Source organism: Furipterus horrens, unplaced genomic scaffold (genome assembly GCF_987537825.1).
Source record: "Furipterus horrens unplaced genomic scaffold, mFurHor1.1.pri manual_scaffold_4, whole genome shotgun sequence".
Taxonomy (NCBI): domain Eukaryota; kingdom Metazoa; phylum Chordata; class Mammalia; order Chiroptera; family Furipteridae; genus Furipterus; species Furipterus horrens.
Genome location: NW_028327174.1, coordinates 15,560,021 through 15,582,152, shown reverse-complemented (window position 1 = coordinate 15,582,152; position 22,132 = coordinate 15,560,021). Strand labels below are relative to the sequence as shown.

The 22,132-nt window shown below is 41.6% G+C and overlaps 1 protein-coding gene across 1 annotated transcript in view; it reads left to right on the top strand.

Moving 5' to 3' along the window:
- The window catches only part of DRAM1 (DNA damage regulated autophagy modulator 1), a 39,736-nt gene extending 20,846 nt beyond the window's left edge, over positions 1-18,890 (top strand). Inside the window, exons 4-7 of the mRNA XM_090272611.1 lie at positions 5,370-5,547; positions 11,717-11,775; positions 15,862-15,954; positions 16,553-18,890. Coding sequence (XP_090128737.1) covers positions 5,370-5,547; positions 11,717-11,775; positions 15,862-15,954; positions 16,553-16,597 — 375 coding nt within the window. The 3' untranslated portion in view covers positions 16,598-18,890. The remainder of the gene's footprint in view (positions 1-5,369; positions 5,548-11,716; positions 11,776-15,861; positions 15,955-16,552) is intronic.
- The last annotated feature ends 3,242 nt before the right edge of the window (positions 18,891-22,132 follow it).

The window sequence follows — 22,132 nt, the reverse complement described above, 5'->3', positions numbered from 1 at the left end:
TACCCCCCAATATTCATCTGCAAGGATAATAAATAACCTCAGGCCCCCACCTGCACCATCTGCTTCCCATCCATTCGCTCATGTCCTCTCCTCCATGAAGGCGGACCATTGTCACAGTGTCCTCTGTCTGACCTGCCCCATGCGGGGCGTCATGGAGTCACCTTTACTACCCTGCTCACGGGGATGCCATCTGTCAGTGGAGGGGGTGGGGGGCATTATAATAAAGTGCTCTGGGAAACTCTGTGCTGTGTTGTGAGGGATGAGGGGAGGGCACCCTTCCTTAGGTTACACAGTATCTTCAGGACCAGCTACGAGCCAGGATATTTTCTCAGGTCTCACGGCCAATAAGGTTTTGGCTATTAGAAACCCATAATTATTAGTGACCTTGTTCACAGCGGAAGCTAGAAAGGTGGGAGCCAAATTTGCAGCCTCCCTGAAACAAGTGTATAGGGCTTCTTGGAAGGCATTTTGTGAACTAAATTTGTTTCTGGCTCCATCTTACTTTCCTACCCTTGTATTTTTTTTACAAAGTTTAATGTTGAATTGGCCAATACAGAGACAGGGAGCTTATGCTCTAAGCAAACCAACTCCCCGATGGCATGTAGGTTACAGCTTATGTAAGGCAAAACCACAAGACGCTGTGGGTTAGGGGTTCGGGTTGTGCTGGGAGCTAATCAGAGGTGAGGTAAAGGCAATGAGTCATTTCTCCAGGTCTTGAGGACAGTTCTGAGGTCTGTTCTGGGGTCCCTGTCTGTTCTCGTGGAAAAGTACGCAGGGGGTCATTCCACTTTAAGGCTCAGGAGCTGAAACATAACTTAGGTCAAGATGTTGTCTTTGGCCCTCCACCGGTCCGTACTCTGTGAACCTTAGGTCCAGGCTGCCGTCTTCTGCTGCTTCTGGTACTGCTGACTGTCAGGGGACAGGCTGGGTCTCCGTGGTACAGAGCAGTGATTTTCAACCTTTTTCATCTTATGGCACATAGAAACTAATTATTAAAATTCTGCAGCAAACCAAAAAATTTGTATTTTTGCCATTCTGACAAAAAAAGTAGGTGTAATTTAGGTTAATTCACATGGGAAGGCTTTCATTGTGTTGGCTCTTGTCTTTTTTTGGTCAATCTAAGGAGAAAGAGATCAGTGCCCCTGAGTGAACAGTCAGGTATTGTATTAAAAAATATTTTTTGTGACATACCAGTGTGTCTGCTGTGGCACAACAGTTGAAAATAGCTGGTGTAGAGAGAGAGAGAGAAAGAGAGAGAGGGAAGGGAGGAAGAGAGAGAGAGCTCTCTTTCCTACCTTATTGTTCCTATTTGACAAAATCAGACCCATGTTGCAATGCATGCTTGCATGTGACATTTGCCACATAGCAGAGACTCGCTGACATTTCCTTGTTTTATGCCTGTATTCATTTTGTTTTTCATAACTTGTATTGGAAAGTTTCTATGTGACAAACTTATGAAAGCATTCAGTGCCTTAATTCATGTAATTCTAATAACAATCTTAGAAGATAACATGGTATAGTTTTCCTCATTCTTGATGGAGAAGTGGAAGCCCAGAAAAGTTCATATGAGCAGTAAAGGCAGAAGGGACCCTTGCATTGAAGCGGTCTGTCCAGAGCCTGTAGGAAAGAGTTAACCTCAATGCTACGATGAGGAAGTCTCTGGGAGAACAAAAGCATGCCACAGTTCACAGAGTTCTAGCATCAGAAAGCACAAAGAATTAAAAAAAAAAAAAAAAGGAGAGGTCTGGAATGATACCATTTGTCTAGTAGAGTGTGGATACAAATTGTTCAGTAGGGGATAGTATGTACTATCCTATATCCTCTTTTATTCTCCAAATCACTCCACATTGTGATACACCTGTCCATTTTGAAGCCACAAAAGGCATACCTTCAGAAGAAAACCTGGATGGTTAGATCATTGAACTCTTTGTTCCCTTTAAGCCTTCCATGACGTGATCACATTTTTACAAAAACCAGAAATAGAATCAGTAACTTTCCTGAGAGCAAAGTGTTTGCCTTGTCATTGTTCCCATAAATATATCTTTACAACTTCCTTGTTTGATATCCTGTAATTCATTTTCAACATGCAATGAGCAGACCAACTCGGGCTGTTACCTTGAGAAGAGTTAAAGATCTGAGGGCAAGAGAGAGCATTAACTCTGGTGGTTTTTCCTGAGTAGGAAGTAAACTGTATTTATCAGAAGTTCACAGAGAGCTCCCTTTCCTGAACTGGTGGGTGGGTTGGCTACTTTTTGGTATGCCCTCACCAGTTTTTGTCTATGCTGTAGTTTTCCATAAGTTTCCATTTTCGAAAAGTCAGGTTTTCCAAAGTTGAACACTCTCTATTTTTACTCTTTTCAATTAACAAGAGAGTTTTGAAAAATTGATTCAAAATGGGTGCCAGGTATTCATCTTATCCTCTAGCTAAGTTTCACATCTGATCTAAGGATCATTTCCTTTGAAAAGGCATCTTTGATGATGGAGTATGTACTCCACAGTGAAAAAGTCACATTTCAAACAAAACTCTCATTCAATCAAGGGCTTTAAAAAATGTTTTTTATCCTCACTTGAGATATTTTTTTCATTGCTTTTAGAGAGAGAGGAAGGGGAGAGAGAGGGGGGGGGAGAGAGAGAGAGAGAGAGAGAGAGAGAGAGAGAGAGAGAGGAAGAGAAGCATCAATTAACTGCCTTCTGTGCATGCTTGAACTGGGGATCTTTCACTCCCAGACCAGGGATTGAACCCACAACCTAGGTATCTGCCCTGACTGGGAGTCAACCCACAACATTTTGGTGTGGGACAATGCTCCAACTAACTGAGTCACAGCGGCCAGGGCTCAAGGACCTTTTGATCTGTTACTGTCAGCATTAATGTGGGGGCCTGTGCAGTTTGCAAATTAATATCCTAAAGGATAATGTTGACTTGGGCAGGGTGAGGAAGCAAATTCCTTGACAGTGCTGGTGGGTGGAAAAAATTCAGAATGTTGACTTACTTAGCATGAAAAAAATGGAGAGTGGAAAGAACCAGGATTTTCAGAAGATTATCCTTGAAAATGACTCAGCAGTAGATGCCTTGCTTTTTGTTTATTTTCGCTCGACCAAATGTACCTAACATCCAAGGAGTAGAAAGGATTGTTTTTGTTTTTGTTTTAAATTTTTTACTGTTTTTTAAAAAACATTGTATTAGTCAAAGGTGTATAATAGTAATTTCATTTAACATGCATCACCTCCCAAAGTTACAATTTTTTCTTGTGATGAGCACTTTTAAGATTTGCTCTTTCAAAATAAAAGAAAAAGATTTACTCTCTTAGCAACTTTCAAAAATACACTTTTATTCAATATAGTCACCATGTTGTACATTATATATAACTGAAAAGTTGTACCCTTTAACAGGACCATCTTTAGCCATGTTCCCCACCCCTTCATTCTCTACCTCTGGCAACCACTAATCTGTTTTTTGTATCTATGAGTTCAGTTTTCTTTTAAAGATTTCACTTATAAGTGAGATCATACAGTGTTTGTCTTTCTCTGACTTATTTCACTTAGCATATGCCCTCAGATCCATGCATGTTGTCTTAAATGGCAAGATTTTTCCTTTTTTACGGCTTAATAATATTCCATTGTGGACCATGTGTGTGTGTGTCTATATAATGGGTACTTAGATTATTTCTATGTCTTGGCTGTTGTAAATAATGCTGCAATGAACATGGGGGTTCAGATATGTTTTTGAGATATTAATTTTCTTTCCTTTGGATTATTATTATTATTTAATTGTGCTAAGATACCTATAACATCAAATTTACCATCTTAGCACTTTTTAAGTGTACAGGTCAATAGTTATTTTTCTTAATTTTTTAAGTACTTAATGGCATATATACATTTATTTATTTTTAGGGAGAGGATAAGGGGGAGAGAGAGGGAAACATCAATGTGTGGTTGTCTGTAGTGTGCCCCCAGCTGGGGACCTGGCCCACAACCCTGGCATGTGCCCTGACTGGGAGTTGAACCAGCGACCCCCTGGTTCACAGGCTGGAACTCAGCTCACTGAGACACACCAGGCAGGGCTATGTACATGTTAAAAGGTATAGAATATATTTTATTTTTTATATATAACTTTCCTAAATCTATGCACACCCTATACCTAATAAATGAATAATTGATATGCCATATTGTAGAATGTTAGTGCAGTTTTATTTGAATATAACACAAATCAAGTGGTGAATTTCTTCCTATATTTCTGGTATGATACCTGGAAATAAAGTTTTTTAAAAAATCTCCCTTTCCCATTTGTAGAATAAAAAGAAATTTTAAAGAGTCTATTTGAGCAAAAATTGATTCAAATTAGGTTGTGCCAAAATAGAGAATAAAGATTTAATATGTTTTTGTGAACAGTCTGGACAGAGAACATAGTAGGTCTAAGGAAACCTTCTGGATGGTCAAAGAAGAATCGGGAAACAGGTGTGGACAGTGAGTTGGGGCCAAAACCAGGCTTTCTTAGATAATATTTAACTTTCCGCTTTGAAAAACTCAAATTTTTAAGTTCTAGTAGAGACTCAGTCATTCAATCTAAGCATCATTGTTGTACCAGAAGGCAGGTGCCCTTGGACATTTGCAAAGGGCCTGGCGTGAGCCTGTTAATGGCTCAGTGACGACCACATTGGGCGTTACCAGCAGACTTTCTATCTGGACTGGGGACAGGGGCTGCCTCCTTGTTGAAATGGCCAGGGTGGTGGGGGCGGGACTTGATTTGACGTTGTCTTTTCATTGCCAGAACAGTGTTTTTATTTCGCTTCATGTGTTTGTTTGGGGTGGCTTGGGAGGGACAAACAGATTATTGAGGCGCAGGGAGCCGTCAAACCCCCAGCCGCCCTGGCACCTTCATGTACTTTTGCGGGCACTTTACCAATGACCTTCACTGAAAACCTGCACAGCAGAAATTATGATGGCCATTTTACAGACCAGAAACGGAGGATTTTTAATAAAAGATTTTATTCATTCCTTTTTAGAGAGGGGGAAGGGAAAGGGGAAAGAGAGGGAGGTAAAACGGAGGTTTTTACGCTAAGGCCACAGAGCCCGGTGGTGGAGTCAAGATTTTTTTTTCACCCAGGTCAGCCAGACTCCACAGCCCACCATATCCCACTCTGCCATCTCTAAGGTAGACATTACTCTGTCCTTGTCCCATGTACTCAAGTTTGCTGTGGAACATTTATTTCGTCACGGGGCAAGTGTTTCCTCTTGGTAATTTTCCAAAGAGAGAAGTGGGTACATACATGACAACAGATGACTTCGAGTAGCTCCGAGTGTGTGAGCACTCGGATCATGGTGAGGACATACTCATGTGGAATAACACACACGTGTGACTTTCTTTTCAGGAGTTAGCTGTCCCAGTGGTCCACGATGGTGGCGCGCTTTTGGCTTTTGTCTGCGGTGTGGTGTACACGCTCCTGCAATCCATCATCTCTTACAAGTCGTGTCCCCAGTGGAACAGCCTCTCCACGTGCCACGTACGGATGACCATCTCTGCCATTTCCTGTGCAGCTGTTGTCCCCAGTATCCTTTCCACATTTGTCAGTGTGCTTACAAGCTTGACACCTTCTCCTACCCTCCCCCAGCAAAAAAGAAAAAAAAAAGGCATGACAAAAGCAAAGGTGAACAGCCACATTTCCATATGCTTCAGAGCCATCGGGAGGAGTGTAAATTATTAAGGAAATGTCTCAACAGGGTCAAGTTAGACAAAAAGTATCTTCAGGGAAAAGAATGTTATGAAAGGAGCGTGGAAAAAATGTCGGAAAACTTCAGCCTCTGTTTACTTTCCTTCCGACAGGGTCGGCTTCACCAGCCATGGGAAAATATTTATTTTTCTTTGGAGTGCTTGGCTAAAGACACCAAATATTGATATTGTACTTAATGTAATAGCCCTGTGAAGTGTCAAGAGGTCAGACTCTCCCTGAGTGTAGATGAATAGATGGTTTGATTTCCTCATCCATATTAAGAGGTTTTTCAGAGCTCTGTATTATTTACTTCTAAGTCAATTAAAATACATGCAGCCTTTCCTTTTTATTACTGATTTCATGTTCACACTTTCATTTCACTTTCTAACTCAGCAATGTGAAAAGAAAATGTGAATTTATCAGACCTGTACATTCTGATTTAGAGGAAATGAAAGTTCCCGCTCTCTCTCAGTATTTAACAAATAACATAAAAAAAGCTGTGGTCTTCAAAGGGTGGAAAATTCCCCATCTTTCGAAATGCCATCTGCACTCATATCGGAGAAAGATAGCAGGGTCATTAAAAATAGTGATTACTCTCACGTTACAGGAAAATGGAAACTACTCTGCTAGCCGTTTTGTTAGTCTGGGTTGCATGGTGGTATAAGTGGGCAAGCTTGAGTGGCAGCCTACCAGGTGCGTCTGGTACTGAGCTTTGCGTTGCTCTTTTAAAATAGAAGCTATACACAGTGTGACGTCTGTGTATGGTTTGGGGGTTTGGTTTGGTTTTCATCTTAGGGAAGGAAGTTTTTAATTACAAAATTTTAAGCACAGAGGCAATAAATCCTAGTATTGAGAAAATTTACAAAATATATACGCTGGTTTCTTTGATAGTTTTTTCTCACTTTTCTGGTTGTATTTGTGGATTGGAGACAGACATGCTTTCTCTTCAAATATATTTCCTTCAGACATTTAGCTTGTTCTAGTTGTAAAATTGAGAACAGAGTGGTTGTAGTGTTAAAGTCGAAGTTTCTTGCTGTAGGAAACCTTTCCTTGATTCCAACTCTGGAGACAGATCTCTAAATATTAAAGTCAGAGAGAGTGCTAGTACAATAAGCATTTTAGGCCTCACAGTTTCATATACTATGAGTTCCCATTTCTAGAGGGTTCTTATGAGCCATGCCAAGGCATTGCAGCCCTACACAGAAACAGAGCATGTCCCCGTATCGCATTAATTCATCCGTATGAAAACGTCTTTTGCCTTACATATTAGCATAGTATTTATATTTTCTTACAAATATTTCAAAACATCTGTAAAATGCTTTTGCTTCTTTTTACCGTAGTATTCCTGTGTAGTGGACTCATTTAACCGTTGAAGAAACTGAGGCACATTAGTATTAGGCTTCTAAGCCCTTCCTGGTAAACTGTCTGGCTTGTACCAGTTCCTACAGCATTGCCTTCACAAAATAACTAATAGCACGAGGTCCAGGTTCTTTGGCTTGAGACACATGCTCTTAGACTTCCCCAGACTTGGCTGTTTCCTGTCCTCTCCTTTTGTCCCCTGCCCTTCTCCTGGCTGAATACTACCTTCCACCTGGTCTCTCCAGTCAATATGGTAGTTATAGGCCACGTATGGCTATTGTACACTTGAAATGTGACTAGTCTGCATAGAGACATGGCGTATAAAATATTTCAATAATTCTTTTACATGTTGAAATGATAATATTTTTTATCTTTTGTGTTAAAGGAGCTATATTATTAAAATTAATTTTTTCTTTAGTTTTCTTAAAATGTGACTGTTAGTGGTAAAACGGCACCAGGATGTTATCAGCAATCGGATCTTGACTCAGCAACCTCAGTACTTGAGTTCTGGGTAAGAAAGAATTCAGAGCCAAGACTCAAATACAAGCAAAAGTTTATTTAAAAAGTCATAGAAGGCCCCAGCTGGTGTGGCTCAGTGGATTGTGTGGCAGCCTGTGAACCAAAGGGTCGCCAGTTTGATTCCCAGTCAGGGCACATGTCTGGGTTGTAGGCCAGGTCCCCAGTTGGGGGTGCACGAGCGGCAACCACCCATTGATGTTTCTCTCCCTCTCTTTCTCCCTCTCTTCCTCTCTCTCTAAAACTAAAATAAATAAAATCTTAAAAACAAAAAAAAGAAAATCACAGAGGTAGAAGAAGTGAGCCAGCTGGGCTGAGTGGGCTCAGGAAACAAGTTACAGAGGAAAAAGAAGGACCCTTGGAATTTAGGGAAAAGAAAGACAGAGAGAACTTGCCTGGGGAAAGGAGAGGGGAAAGGCATGGTGTGCTCTGGAGGGAGGGAGGGAGGGAGACAGGTGGAGGGGTGGGGAGAGAGACAGAGAAAATTGGGTCCTATATCCTAAGGGTTTTTATCCACTCTCTAAAGGCAAAGAGCTTAGGGGAGGCCCCAGGGGAGGATTTAGAATTTCAATAGAATATTCCTCCTCTTCTCTAGGTGTGTCCTTTCAGGGTTGACAGGGTTATGGTCTCTCCTGATTGGTCAGTGCTAGGCTAGGGGGTCATTAGTCATCACAGCTGGTCCTTGATGGCCCTCTTGGTGTTGCTGCTTTTCTGGGCTTAGAGCTGAAACACAGATGAAGCCTAGATACTATTTCTAGCTTGGCCAAAACTCTATCTCTGTGGTCAACAGATTGGAGGCTCTGCTTCCAAGATCATTTGATGTGGGTCAGCACCTCGTTGTCCTAAGGGCATAAGGCTTAAGCCAGTGGTCGTGCAAGGGAGTCACATGAGGCTATTCGCTGGCCTCCTGGTTCCTCCTCTAAGGGGGTTCTACCTCTACCGCATGATGAGTGACATGTAGGGAGGAAAGGTCAGACGAGGGCCTGAACTGCATGACCAGTGATATGAAAGGTCAGAGGGTCTTGATGTGCTATGGGAGGAAAGGTCACCCTGGGGGCCAGGTCCTTGTTTTCCCAGTTTTTCCTGTTGCTAGATGCCTGGGACTTTCTGCCCTGGTGACATTGCATACCTGGCCTGTTGTTCCTACTCCGCTCAAGCCTATCTAACTGTCTACTACACAGCTACTGTAGTAGACAATTTGATATTACACATGTGGCTGGCATTATATTTTTGACAACTTTGCTCTGGAGGACTCTTCAATCTTCATAACTTAGATTAAGTTCAACTCAGTGAAGGCCTCCCTGACACCCCAAACCCTCTTCTACTCTGAATTAATACTTTTTTCCTCGACCACATCACTGTGCCCCGTTCCTTCCTCTCACATGAACAGTCCTGGGCTTCCTTTAGCAAGATTGTGATGTTTCTGGGAGCTGAGAGCAAGGCCGTTTGGCCAGGGTTTACACTGCCTCTTCCTTCTCCCCTGTAGCATGGTATCTGCTGCCCAGAACAGGGAACTAAAAAACAAATTAATGAAAGAAGAGGGTTTAAAACTATTAGAAACAGAAGTATGATCATAGTAGGACCAGAGAATCTGCTATGCTTTCTACCTCTTTTATTTTGAAAACCTGAGAAGTATTAAGCACGGAAGAATCTGGGGTTGGGGGCAGGAAGAGGAGTTCACAAGAAGCTGTAAACTTGGCATTGATGCCACAATTTGATTTCTAAGTTTTTGTAAAACCTTTCTTAGAGCTCATTTCTCTCTGACTTTCTCTTTTGCCTTCAAAGTTCAGTCAAAGTGGATGTCATTGCCTTTGTGCAGACAGTACTGTCCACAGAGGGTAATAGACTTAGGTCCCTGACTAGGCTGGCCTCACTGTCAGATGTGGGACATATCTCTTTTATTTGAAAAATCCTTTGGGCTTGGGGGGAAGGGCTCAGCGTATACCCAATTACTTGACAGAAATCTTTTAAAAAAATTTTTGTAGCTTGTATTTTGTATATGAGCCTTGGTACTTTGTAATGCTTTGGTACTTTGAAATGTTAATCTCTCCTTGGAGCTGTTGCCTTGAAAATAGTATTTTAGGGGGGAAAAAGTATTTTTATTCAATATTTTTATTTTGGCAAAGCACAATTTGGGGGTAAAGGTACTAAAAAAAAAACCCATCTTGGACTGTTGTGCCCGTCCTTTTTGACCAAATTTGAACAAATAGTGTAACTGGGAACAACACTGAGAAACATGCAGGGCTGAGCAAACTGCGGCCACAAAGTAAAATTTCGCTCTGCATAACTGAAAAAGCGTGTGCCAAGAAATAACGGTATTTCCACATTGTAATTCAACTGCTATCATGATTGAATTTAAGACTTTAGATTTTAAGAAGTTGATATAACATGTTTTGATTGCAGAAATGTTGGTACTAACATATTTATTATGTTAAAGTATACAACATAAAGCTTACCAACTTGATCTTTTTTTTTTTTTTTTTTTAAGGATTATATAATAGGTTTATTGAGGAAGAGGGAAAAGGGGGTTGGAGGGAAGAGGAAACTCCCGGACCAACTCAAGGGCCCGTAGAAACAAGGGGAGGAGAAGGAGACTCCCCGTCCACCTCAAGGGCCCGTAGGAGTCCCCTACCACCTTAATCATTTTTAAGTGTATAGCTCAGTGATATTAAATACACATTGTTGTGTAACCATTACCACATCATTCTATAATTTATTCATCTTGTAAAACAAAATCTATACTTATTAAACAGTAACTCCTTATTGTCCCCTCCCCCTAGTGTCTGAAACCACTATCCTACTGTCTTTATGGTTTTGACTACTCTTAAGTATCACATATAAATAGAAACACATACTTGTGGTTTTTAAAAAAGATTTTATGTATTTACTTTTTAGAGAGAGAGAAAGGAAGGAAGGAGAAAGAGAGGGAAAGAAACATCAATATGCAAGAGAAACATCAACCAGCTACCCAACCCCCCACCCCCACGGCCCCAACTGGGGACCCCACCTGCAACCCAGGCATGTGCCCGGACCAGGAATTGAACCAGTGACCCCTCAGCCCACGGGGTGACACTTAATCCACCAAGCCACACCAGCTAAGGCAGTACTTGGGTTTTTGTAACTGGCTTATTATACTTAACATAATGTCCTCAAGATTCATCCATATATGTTGTGGCATATTTCAGAATTTCCTTCTTGTTAAGGCTGAATAATATTCCATTGTATGTATGTATATACCATATTTTGCTTATCCATTCATCTGTCAATGGACACTTGGGTTGCTTCCAAGTTTTAGTTATTGTGAGTAATGCTGCTATCAACACAGATATACAAATATCTCTTTGAAACTCTGCTTTCAATTCTTTTGGGAATATACCCCAAAGTGGAATTGGCTTGGTCGCATGGTAGTTCTATTTTTATTTTTTTGAGGAACCTCTCTACTGTTTTCCACAGTGCCTGCCCATTTTACATTCCCACCAGCAGTGCACTAGGGTTCCAATTCCTCCACATCCTCACCAACACTTGTTGTTTTCTGTTTTTTCAATAGTAGCTATCCTAATGGGTATGAGGTGAAATTATTTTTTAAAGATTTTGTTTATGTTTAGAGAGAGGGGAAGGGAGGCAGAAAGAAAGGGAGAGAAACATCAATGTGTGGTTGTCTCTTGCGCGCCCCCAACTGGGGACTTGGCCTGTAACCCAGGTATGTGCCCTGACTGGGAATCAAACTGGTGACCCTTTGGTTCACAGCCTGGTGCTCAATCCACTGAGACATACAAGCCAGGGTGAAAAATTTTTTTTTTTTTTATATTTTACTTATTTACTTTTAGAGAGGGGAAAAAATGGAGAAAGAGAAGGAGAGGAACATCGATGTGCGAGAGATACATCTATCTGTTGCCTCTTGTACACCTCCAACTGGGAACCTCTTCTGCAACCCAGGCATGTACCCTGACTGGAAATCAAACCAGCGACCTTTTGGTTCACAGGCCAGTACTCAATCCACTGAGCCACATCTGCCAGGGCAAGTGAAATATTTTAACATTGTGTAATTATTCTACTTTTAGAAGAAGAATGTAGTCTTAACATTAAAGGACCTATTTTCTTCTGTCCTTTCCTTAACAATTTCCTTTTTTTAGTGATTGCTTGTGCTTCCCTAATTTCCATAACCAAGCTGGAGTGGAATCCGAAAGAAAAGGTAAAATTTAAGTCATTTTCAATATGATTGTGAAACCTGGTTATATGAGACTGTGGCTGGGTGGGCTTCTTAGAAAGAATTATTGTCATTTCTTAGAACAAGCTGCAAAATAAGAAGTAAAATATGGCATATAATGAACTTATTGCTCAATTATTTGGCAATTCGTGTGCCAGGATTAGCTATTGGGTTATCCCAAATGCTTCCCGGGATTAGTTCCAAAATTTTGAATATGTATTCCCTCTTAAACACTTCCTTTATGATTAAGAGAAGGGTAGGGCAGCTATGTAAATGAAGGTGTGTGGAAGCCACGGGAAGCATGGACTGTGAACGAGGCAGGATGAGACCAGCTGCAGAGGTTAGATCGTTCTGGGTCAGGGATATATTTTCAGGGGAGTACAGTATTCCCTCACTTATTACAGGTATTAGGTTCTAGACCCCCCGCAACAGGTGGAAATCCGTAAAGTAGGATCCTTACATTTATTTTAGTATTTAAAAAACTAAAAGGCTTTATAAACCCTTCCCACAGACTTATAAACCATTCCCAGTCCCTTATTAACCTTTTCTACACTTTTATAAACACTACTTATGTTCTTCAACATATTGTACACTCTTAAACCTATGTAACTCTAACTACATTCATATACAGTATCGCAGAATCCCACGATATAGCGAAAACTCCGCGATAAATAATTAAATACAGTATTTTTAAAAAGTCCCACGATACAGTGAGGCCGCGATAAGTGAACCGCAATATAGAGAGGGACTCCTGTAGTTTTCTCAAGGCTTTAGGAAGTTCCAGAAAGGCTTATGCTTGAGTCAGGTGGCCAGAGACAGCATCTGAGGGCTTTTGAACAGGGAAGTAAATTGAAGGATAATTGGTGGATGAATATTTGTCAAAAGCAACGCCTGGGATGGATTGAAGAGGAGAGAGCCCGCAGTTAGGATGGCAGAGAAGGCAATTCAGATTTCAAATCAAGATCAGCCTCGACTGATTGGAAGTAATAGGGGGGAAATATGTGACGAGCACTGGCAAGTGACTGACAGTAGAGCAAAAGGACGTGATAAATCAAAGATGACTTTTTGGATGAACCAAAGACTTTGTTCCCATGAACAGGGAGAAATAAGGTGCCTAACAGGGATCAATTATTTCCTGGGTGGGACATGGATGGGTTTTATTTTAGAATTGTTGAATCTGAGGCTAGAGTAAAACATCAAGGAGAAAAGTCCAGTTAGACACCTGGAACTAGACCTCTGGTGGGACTGAGAGCTACCAAAGGGCCCGATGAGGGCCCAGTCCTTTCCAGACCAAACGCCACAACACCTGGGACTGGCTGGCTGGGTTTGAGTGGACTCCTGCCATTTGATCATCACGGTGGTTCATTTGGATGCCATCCAGAGAGTGAATGATGCCTCCGGAGAGAAGTTAGTGAGAGAACAAGCAGGAGTGTTTCTTTGTTCCTTTTTAAGATTTTACTTATTTGTTTTTAGAGAGAGGGGAAGGGAGGGTGAAAGAGAGGGAGAGAAACATCAGTCTGTAGTTGCCTCTCTCACACCCCCAGCTGGGGACCTGGCCGGTAATCCAGGCATGCGCCCTGACCGGGAATCAAACCGGTGACCCTTTGGTTCACAGGTCAGCGCTCAATCCACGGAACCACCAGCCAGGGCTTCTTTTTTTTTTTCTTTTCTTTTTTATTTTTCTAAGGAATGTTTTTCAAGGGGCAGGTGGGGTTGATGATGGTATTCGTAAAGCAGTTTCAGTTAGAAATGTTGGCGTTAAAAGCCAATTGCAGGGGTTTAAAGGAATGGTAAGAGGAGCAGTTCATTCATTCAGCACATCAAAGTCTGAAACACCTCTCGTCCCTTCCCCATGGATGTTACTGTCCATCTATTCTTCTTATCCCGATCATTCAGCCGTCGGTGAGTGTCTGGAGGTGAGAGGAAGACTGTAGGGGACAGCGTGGTCAGAGAAAGATTCTGACATGCGACGGAAACCTACAGGGGACAAGGGAGAGACTGAAGATGCTGAGGAAGAGCATTAGTCAGGTAGAAATTGAAAAACAATGCTTCCTGAAAGTGAGACCTCACGGCAGAGCAGCCTCGGGTGCACTTTACTTTTCAACCACTGTGGGGAGACCTTTCCCTACAAATCAAACACAAACCAGCTGCTGGGGAGGGTTCATCAAAGCATAGCCCCAGGCAATTAACATCTTCCCCCCCCCACCGCCATTTCATTTTTAATCTTAAAAATGTGAAAAGTACCCAGTTTTCTATTCACTTCATAAATTACCATGCAGGTCTTGGATTACCTTCTGTTCCTGATATGAATAAATGCAAAGGAAATCTTCTGCATTAATTCACTGAATGAAATAAGCAGTTTGCACTGCCTCAGACGACTGTGTGCTGCTTTAGAGCTTTCCTGATGCAGTCCTGGGCATTGACTTGGTAGGGACGGCAAGAATTACAATGTCATTGTCTCGTTTTATGTAACAAGGAGATTAGAGCTTTGCCTGGATCCACACAAGGGTAGTGGAGGACTCTGGGCTTCCGGTTCAGTGCACTTTCATTAATATCATGCTAAAGAAATTCCTGCCAAAATTTTATAAGCCACTATTGTCCCCAAAATGATAAGAGGATGAGGCAGATCCCCTGGTGCTATTACCAAAGGAGGCGACTTCTGTTCTCTGACCCCTAATGTAAGTGAGTCAGGTTTTCCCCAGTGTGATCGGGATAAGAAGAATGGATGGACAGTAACATCCATGGGGGAGGGACGAGAGGTGTTTCAGAGTTTGATGTGCCTCAGTTAAATCTGCGGATGAAACTTGGATCAGAGAAAACAACTGTCACCACGGAACTGACTTGCATTCCAGCACATCTGTTTATTCACATTTGTAATCTGCAGCAGAGCAGAAAGCAAAGTTGGGAAAAAAAAACGCCAAACAGGTCATTATTTGAAATCAGACCTGGCAGTCCACAGGCCTAATTTGGCAAGTGCGTAACGTCAAATGCAGGTGTTAGTTTTTACTTAGATGGTGTTTAAAAATGCTTTTTAAAAAGTAGTTTCCAGCATTTAAAAATTAGGAGAATGTGTGTGTGCGCGCGCGCGCGCGCACACACACACACACACACACACACACACACACACACATTTCGTTTTTACTTTAAAAAAACAACAGCACTGGTATCCTATTTTCCCATTTGGTAAAAATGGAGTTGAGCTGATAAACGTGCGATCCCCACTTCCCTCTCTTTTTGCAACCACCAGTTTCATTTATTTTAATTAACTTCCTGTCCTGCATAGGCAGCTGACTTTGGAACCCCTATTAAAGCCCTTCTCATTTTTGACTTCCATTTTCTCCTTCCTGCCTCCAAGAAGATAGTGCATGTGTATAGATGTCTCATGAACATTTGCTTTGTAGCTATGTTTAGATATAGTGTTAAGCAGAACTATTTGCTGAACTGACATTTTCTGTAGCAGCAGATAACACAGACTTTGGCAAAACTGCACAAACCTTGAATGCCTTTCAACTTGGGGGTTCCTAGCCTCCAGAGAGCAAATCTTGCTTTGTATGGAAAGTTCTGTCTTCTGTTGGGTCAACATTTGCTTCTCAGTCTTAGCCGTTCTGTGATCCTTATTTTTCTTTTTGAAACTGTATAGACAAATTTATTTTTTTTTAAAGATTTTCCTTATTTATTTTTAGAGAGAGGGGAAGGGACAGAGAAAGAGAGGGAGAATCATCAATGGGGGAAAGAAATAAAGATTGGTTGCCTCTCAGAGTGCCCCGACCGATAATCAAACTGGCTACCGTTCACATTGCAGGGTGAGGACCCACCGACGGAGCCCCACCAGTCAGGGCTATACACAACCCTTAAAGCCAGAGCGTGTGAAAGCCAGACAGTACTTTTGGAATAATTGCATCTATGCTATCATTGGGCAGGTGCCTTGCTTCATGCTGTATTTCCTCAAGGGTTGACAGATGCTCACCAGACAGCTTTTTCCTCTGGGCTGGCCTTCTCATCATTATTTCAGTACATTCACGAAAGTGAATCAATCGAGGCTAAAATATTTTTCTTTCTGATTGCCATTAGGATTATGCGTATCATGTGGTGAGTGCGATCTGTGAGTGGACAGTGGCCTTTGGTTTTATTTTCTACTTCCTAACATTCATCCATGATTTCCAGGTAGGTATTTATCAGTTAAAAGCTATAAGTTGCTGGCAATTAGGATTAGAAAAATCCACTGGACATTTCTTGAATAATTTTATAAGAGCACAATTTTTCTTTCTTTTTACCAGTGTGTTTGGGGAAAAAAAAAAAAAAAGTATTGTGCAACTTAGTTCATTCCCAAAGGAAAACAGCTTTAACAGCTCTTCAACCAATGACATTTTCATGTGTCCTCTGCCATTTGATGCTTACAGTTCTACATCCTGGTTATTTTCTTTCTGAGGCAGTCTCACTTACTCGTTTCAAATAGCAGAAAATGTATCTTAAAAAAAAAATAAAAGTGTGCTGTTGAAAAAAAGTGTCCCCAAAGCAGAGAGAAGGTGGAGACCTTATCAGATTTGGCCACAACTACAAATTTACATTTTGAGACCAGTGAATTGGGAGTAGGTGGAAAAAAAAAAAAAAGATAGAAAAGCCAAGAAAATTCTTGAGGACTAAACTCAAGCTCAGCACAAACAATGGTGAGGTCATGTCTTAAGGCTGCAGAGCTTTGGGGAGTGTATCTCTGGTACTGGAACCGTTTACCTTCTTTTACACTTTTCTTTCTTTTTAATAGAGTGTCACCCTTAGGATATCCACAGAAATCAACGATGACCTTTGAGAGAGAAGAATTATATTTGAATCATTGAAAGTCGCAGACGATTTCCAGAAGTGGCACGGGGAACAGATAGGATTTCGGTGCTGCCCTGTAGCAGGCCTCCGCGGCACATCCAGGACTTGAATTTCATTAAGAATTCCCAATAGTTTTCCTATTCCCAAATGTATGTTTTCCTAGAGAATGTAGAGCACTTACGACATTGTAGTAATGTTTTTATAATTTTCTAAACTGACACTTTTTATATTCACAAATACATTACACAAAAGATAAGGTGTTACAAGAAAAATGGAGAGCTCTTATTTTTGTACAGATTCTGTTTTGTTGTTCTTTGTGTCCGAGTGGTTTCTGGAAATACACTAAATGAGGAATTTATCAACACGTAAAATTGGGATATTTTTAAATCTCATTTTTAGAGAATGAACTATGTAATTTTATATCATGATGGCATTTGTAAAATTCAATTTATAGTGACTATCAAGATTTAGTTAAGAAATTAACACTAACTACAACACTGATTTTTAGATCAACTAGGCAAAATGCTTCTGTTGAGAAGCCTTTATATCACTAGACACATTAACTCTAAGTAAAACATAGCAGACCTCAGGTTTAAACTTCCGCTCCACTCACAAGAGCCGGAGCTTTTTCCTTTGCTGCTGATTAGCAGTCTGTAGGGGGCATAACTCTAAGTGGGGTGGATTCAGCGCGGCTGATTAGAAATCAAAAAATTTACAACAACAGAGTGAAATGGAGGTGAGCAACTAACAGGAAGACCTCTCAGGTCCCGGGTTGTTGCCTTTGCTAGATGAGCAAGGAGAGAAAGTGAGTCTCAAGAAGCATTCGTGGAAGGCAGGATTATGGGAAGGAGAGTTTCGCTTACTACGAAACCTCTGCAAAGCCAACCTGTGAAAAATCATTAAAAATACCATTTATAAAACCACCCTGTATTGTTCCTGGCATAACTTGATAAAGAGTCAGGCTCAGGAGCTGAAACTCACATCCCGAACTCATGTTATGCCAGTAAACATGTTGAAAAGAACATAGGTCCCAGAGAGAGGAGAAAGGAGAAGCCGCCGAGGGCAGTTTATTTGCTGCTCCTTTAATGGCTGTGGCTGGATGTTTGTCCGCCACACGGAATGTGAGTCAGGTCCTTTGTTAAGGAAGACCTACACACTCCACTGTTTTGCCCGAATCACGAATGGCAAATGAAAAGCAAGTCATTCCAGCAGAAGAAGCGTGCCTTGTGATGTTAACGCTTGCATTGAAAAGTTAAAGAGAAGGAACTCTCCTTTGTGGACCCTCCAGACACAAACCTGTGTCTGGCCAAGGGGGTCCAAACCTTGAGGGCTCATGCCAGGAACAGAACAGCCCACCTGGGCACCGTTGGAGGGAACCTGGGAGTGGTGAGCCTGCTATGGCTCCCCAATAACTCCTTGGTGAGTGAGTGAAGGGTGAGACTCAGTAGCGATTAGCCAGCTCTGCAACGACAAACTGTGTGTCCCCCTAAGTGTTCAGCACTGGGAACCTGATAACCACTTCTGGGTCTATTGTAACCTGTTACAATGCTGTGGATCCCGATGGTCACACTGGAACTGGAAGACTGATCAAAGCCATATCATGCAGTTGTTATTCTGAAGTGGAGGAGAATGCCACATACTTCTGCTGAGGAAACTGTAATAGAATGAATTCATGGTTGGTCTCACTTTGAACAGATTTTGTTATCAACACTTCCCATAATGCACTGTTGTTCCCATTTCCACATCTCTCTGAGAGATATTAAATTAGGAGCTCTTGGATGGCAGCGTGTGTGCCTTAATCTTTATCTTTATAACTCCATCATGTAACCAGGTTCCTTCTGGTACACAGTAGGTGCTTAACACATACTCATTGAATACATGAATGAATGAGTGAACAAATAAAGGAATGAGTAGGGATATTTGTAGTGCTGACTAGTGAGACTTACTCTGATTTACTAGTTAACCGATAAACCAATAGTTCTTGATTGTTTTGCTTTGTGGACTGTAAATGTTTCAGTTGTTTGAGCCTCACCATTCTCTGACAACTCTCTTCAAGCTGGACAGTTACCACAATAATTGTTACATGGGCCACACGAAATGGTACGCCTGGCTTGGCAAACCGAGAAGGCCAAAATTCACTGCAGACAATCACATTCTGATGATTCTATACAACCTCTAAAGCAGGTCTGGTCCATATTTTGGTATCATTTCTAATTTCCAAGAACTTGCATTTCCTTGGACCTCATGACTGAGAGAGTAAAATAAAATGAAGTATTTCCTTATTTTGGTAATCTGTGTCTCTTTTAAATTAAAATATGCCACCCGGGTACAATGATAATGTGTGTTTACTAGGGAAACATTTCTAGGCTCTGGGTTTTGTAAAGGTATAGTTTAAACCTTATGGTTTCTTTTAAAAAAAAAAACAAAAACCTTATGTTTTCTTAATTCATGTAGCTTTGCATGAAGGCCAAAGGTGCATCTTTATAGAGATTCATTTTATTGTTTTATTGTTTTTTTTATTACAGTTCACATTCCATATTACTTTATATTAGTTTCAGATGTACAGCATAGTGATTAGACAATTATGTAATTTATGAAGTAATCCCCACTATCATTCTAGTACCCACCTGGCACCTTTGTAGGGATACTTGAACATTAGTATCAGAGGTTTGCATCAGTCAAGACTCTCAGGGCTGAAATACAACTCAAATTTGTTAAAGGAAAAGGGGGCATCTATTTACTCAAGTCACAGAGATTCAGGGATGCAGCTGGCTCTAGGGATGCCTGCATTCGCAAGTGCCATCAGGACTTCACTTCTTCTCTCCCCTCATCTCTGTTTTTCTCTTTGTTGGCATCGTTCTCAGGCAGGCTTTCCCCTGGTCAGAGTGACAGCTTCTGGAAACCCCAGGCCTACAACCTGTCGTTGTAAAGGGAGGACTTCTCAGTCGTTCCAACAATAGCCAGTGAGTTGAAACTCATTGTCTCTGATTGGCTGGCTTGGGTCACATGCCCTTCCTGTAGCCTGGGAGGGCAGGATGCTCTGAGTAGTCGGACTTGGGTCAAATGTCCACCTCTGGAGCAAGAGGGGTCAACACCGGCCAAACTACTAGGCTGACAGTAGGTGAAAGCCGTGTTTCAGAAGAAAGTTTGGGAAACGGATCTCGGACAAACACAAAACAAGATTCTGTTGTGGGATTAAAGTTCCCCCTGCTTTACCCCTCATACGCCAGGAAAGCCCACCTAACGTCTTTCAGTGCAAACCAGGTTATACTTGCTGACAACCTTTTTAGGTTGAAAGAAAATGTAAGCCATGTAGGTGATAAACATGCCTTCGATTAACTTCAAAGTTATGTTTATACTTTTCCAAGCCTCCTGTGTTCTTATTTAACCTCTGTAGGGTTGGTCAGGCACTTACTGATCACATGTTTCAGATGAGGAAGGCAAAGAGAAGGTCAGTGACCTGCAGGAGAGTCCACTGCCAGATGGCAACAGATTCCAGTTGGGGAATCATTCTCCTGACTTCTAATCAAGTGGGTCTTTTTTTTTTTTAAACACTCTGAGAGAATTTCACAGAAATTGCATTTCAGAAACCAAATTAAGCACATCAGCATTGTGTTGTGTTTGGGGTTCCTAACCTGTGGCATTGTCCCATGTTCCTAGCTTTTAGTCAGTTGGAGACCTACTGGGCTGGTGTCTGGGCTGGAGTGAGGCAGGAGGAGCGGGAGGGAGGTAAGTGGTATCCGATTCTCTCCCATCCCTTGATTCCGGCGATCAGCAAGCCCAGCCGTCTCCCCACACACATGCTCTCGGTCTGACTCTCAGTGCCCCGCGTCCTCAAGGCCAGAATATCATGCATCTGTGTCCTGTCTGTTGCACAAGAGAGCAACCACAGCCTCAAGTCCTGGGGAAGAAAATTCTGGTTCCCCTGGGCCACCCCTAGCAGATTCATATTTAAAACGAAGGGCAACAGGATGCCAAGCTCATATTGGAGGTGGAGTGGCAGTGACTTCCACAATTCAATGCTTGGAAAATGCTGAAGAAGATACCAACAATGTGCAAATACAGTGACCTCCTCATCTGGACTAACTGTGCTGGGGTGGAAAGAACATTTCTAGGTAAGTGGGGACTCAACTGTTCCCATTCACCCCACTCTCTGAACCAACTGCTCTTACTTAAAATTTTCAAATCAGTAATGGTCACGTACTTCAAAAAACGAAACCATATATAAAGGGATTCTGTGAAAAATCTTTGTATTTTTCTCTACCCACATTTACTCAACTCACTCCTCTCCTTGCAGATAACCACTTTTTATGAAAATACAAGCAGAACCCTGGCAGGTGTGGCTCAGTGAATTGAATGCTGGCCTGCAAATTGAAAGGTCACTGGTTTGATTCCTGGTCAGGGCACATGCCTGGGTTGCAGGCCAGGTCCCCAGTCTGGAACATGCGAGAGGAAACCTATTGATGTTTCACGTATCAAAGTTTCTCTCCCTCTCTTTTTCCCTTCCCTTCTCTCTAAAAATAGATAAATAAATAGATAAATAAATAAATAAATAAATAGATAGATAGATATACTCTAAGAAACGTCATTTAAAAAAATACAAGCAGAAACACACATTTAAAAATGTTTCCCTTTTAATTTCTACCCCAAAAGTAGCATACTGTAGTTTTGAGCCTTCTTTCCTTTTTTTTTTTTTTTTGACTAAGCAATGTAGCTTAGAGATGTTTCCTTGTCAATACATAGAAAGCTTGCTCATTTCTTAGTTCTGTTTTGCACCTGGACAGAATTCCGCTGTAGGGCTGTGCCCTCATTTATTGATGTGTAAAAACACAATGTTCTCAAAAAGATAAGGATGTGTAAGTGATGTGGTAGACTTTCAAAGAGAGACCCCAAAGAGAATGGGGATAGAAAAGGGACAAGATTGGAAAAGGCAGAGACAGAAGTATGCGATCACAATAAAAAGCCCAGGAGAGCTGCGCTTTTCATTACAGAAATCTTTCTAACTATTTCACACTCTCTTCTAACCTGCGGGTGCCGCCAATAACTTCACTTCTTCTTGGTGACTCTATTTGATGAACAATCTTGTGGTTTCCAAACTTTACCACTACAAGTGGATGAATGACCTTATACGTACATCATTGCACGCGTGCAAAGAAATCTGTGGGAGAAATTCCCGTAAGTGGGAATGCTGGGACAAACGGGAACTGTATTTCGAATCTGACCAATGCTGCCTGTCATCTTGCCTTTAGAACCTTTTTACTTGAGTATTTTTTGTTGGAAAAATCTTTCCAACTATTTCACACTTTCTTCTAAACTGAGGATGCCAACTATATATTCACTTTTACTTGGTGACTCATTGATTCATCTGCAGGCACAGATGTGGATTCTGCTGTAGATGGTGTGGGACAGAGGCCAGCTGACTTTGTCACTGTTCTAAACACTCTCCCTCTCATCCTTCCTTTATTTAAACTAAATACCTGGGGCAGGGAGGGCAAGGCTGTTTGCTCCCCTCTCTGCAGATGGC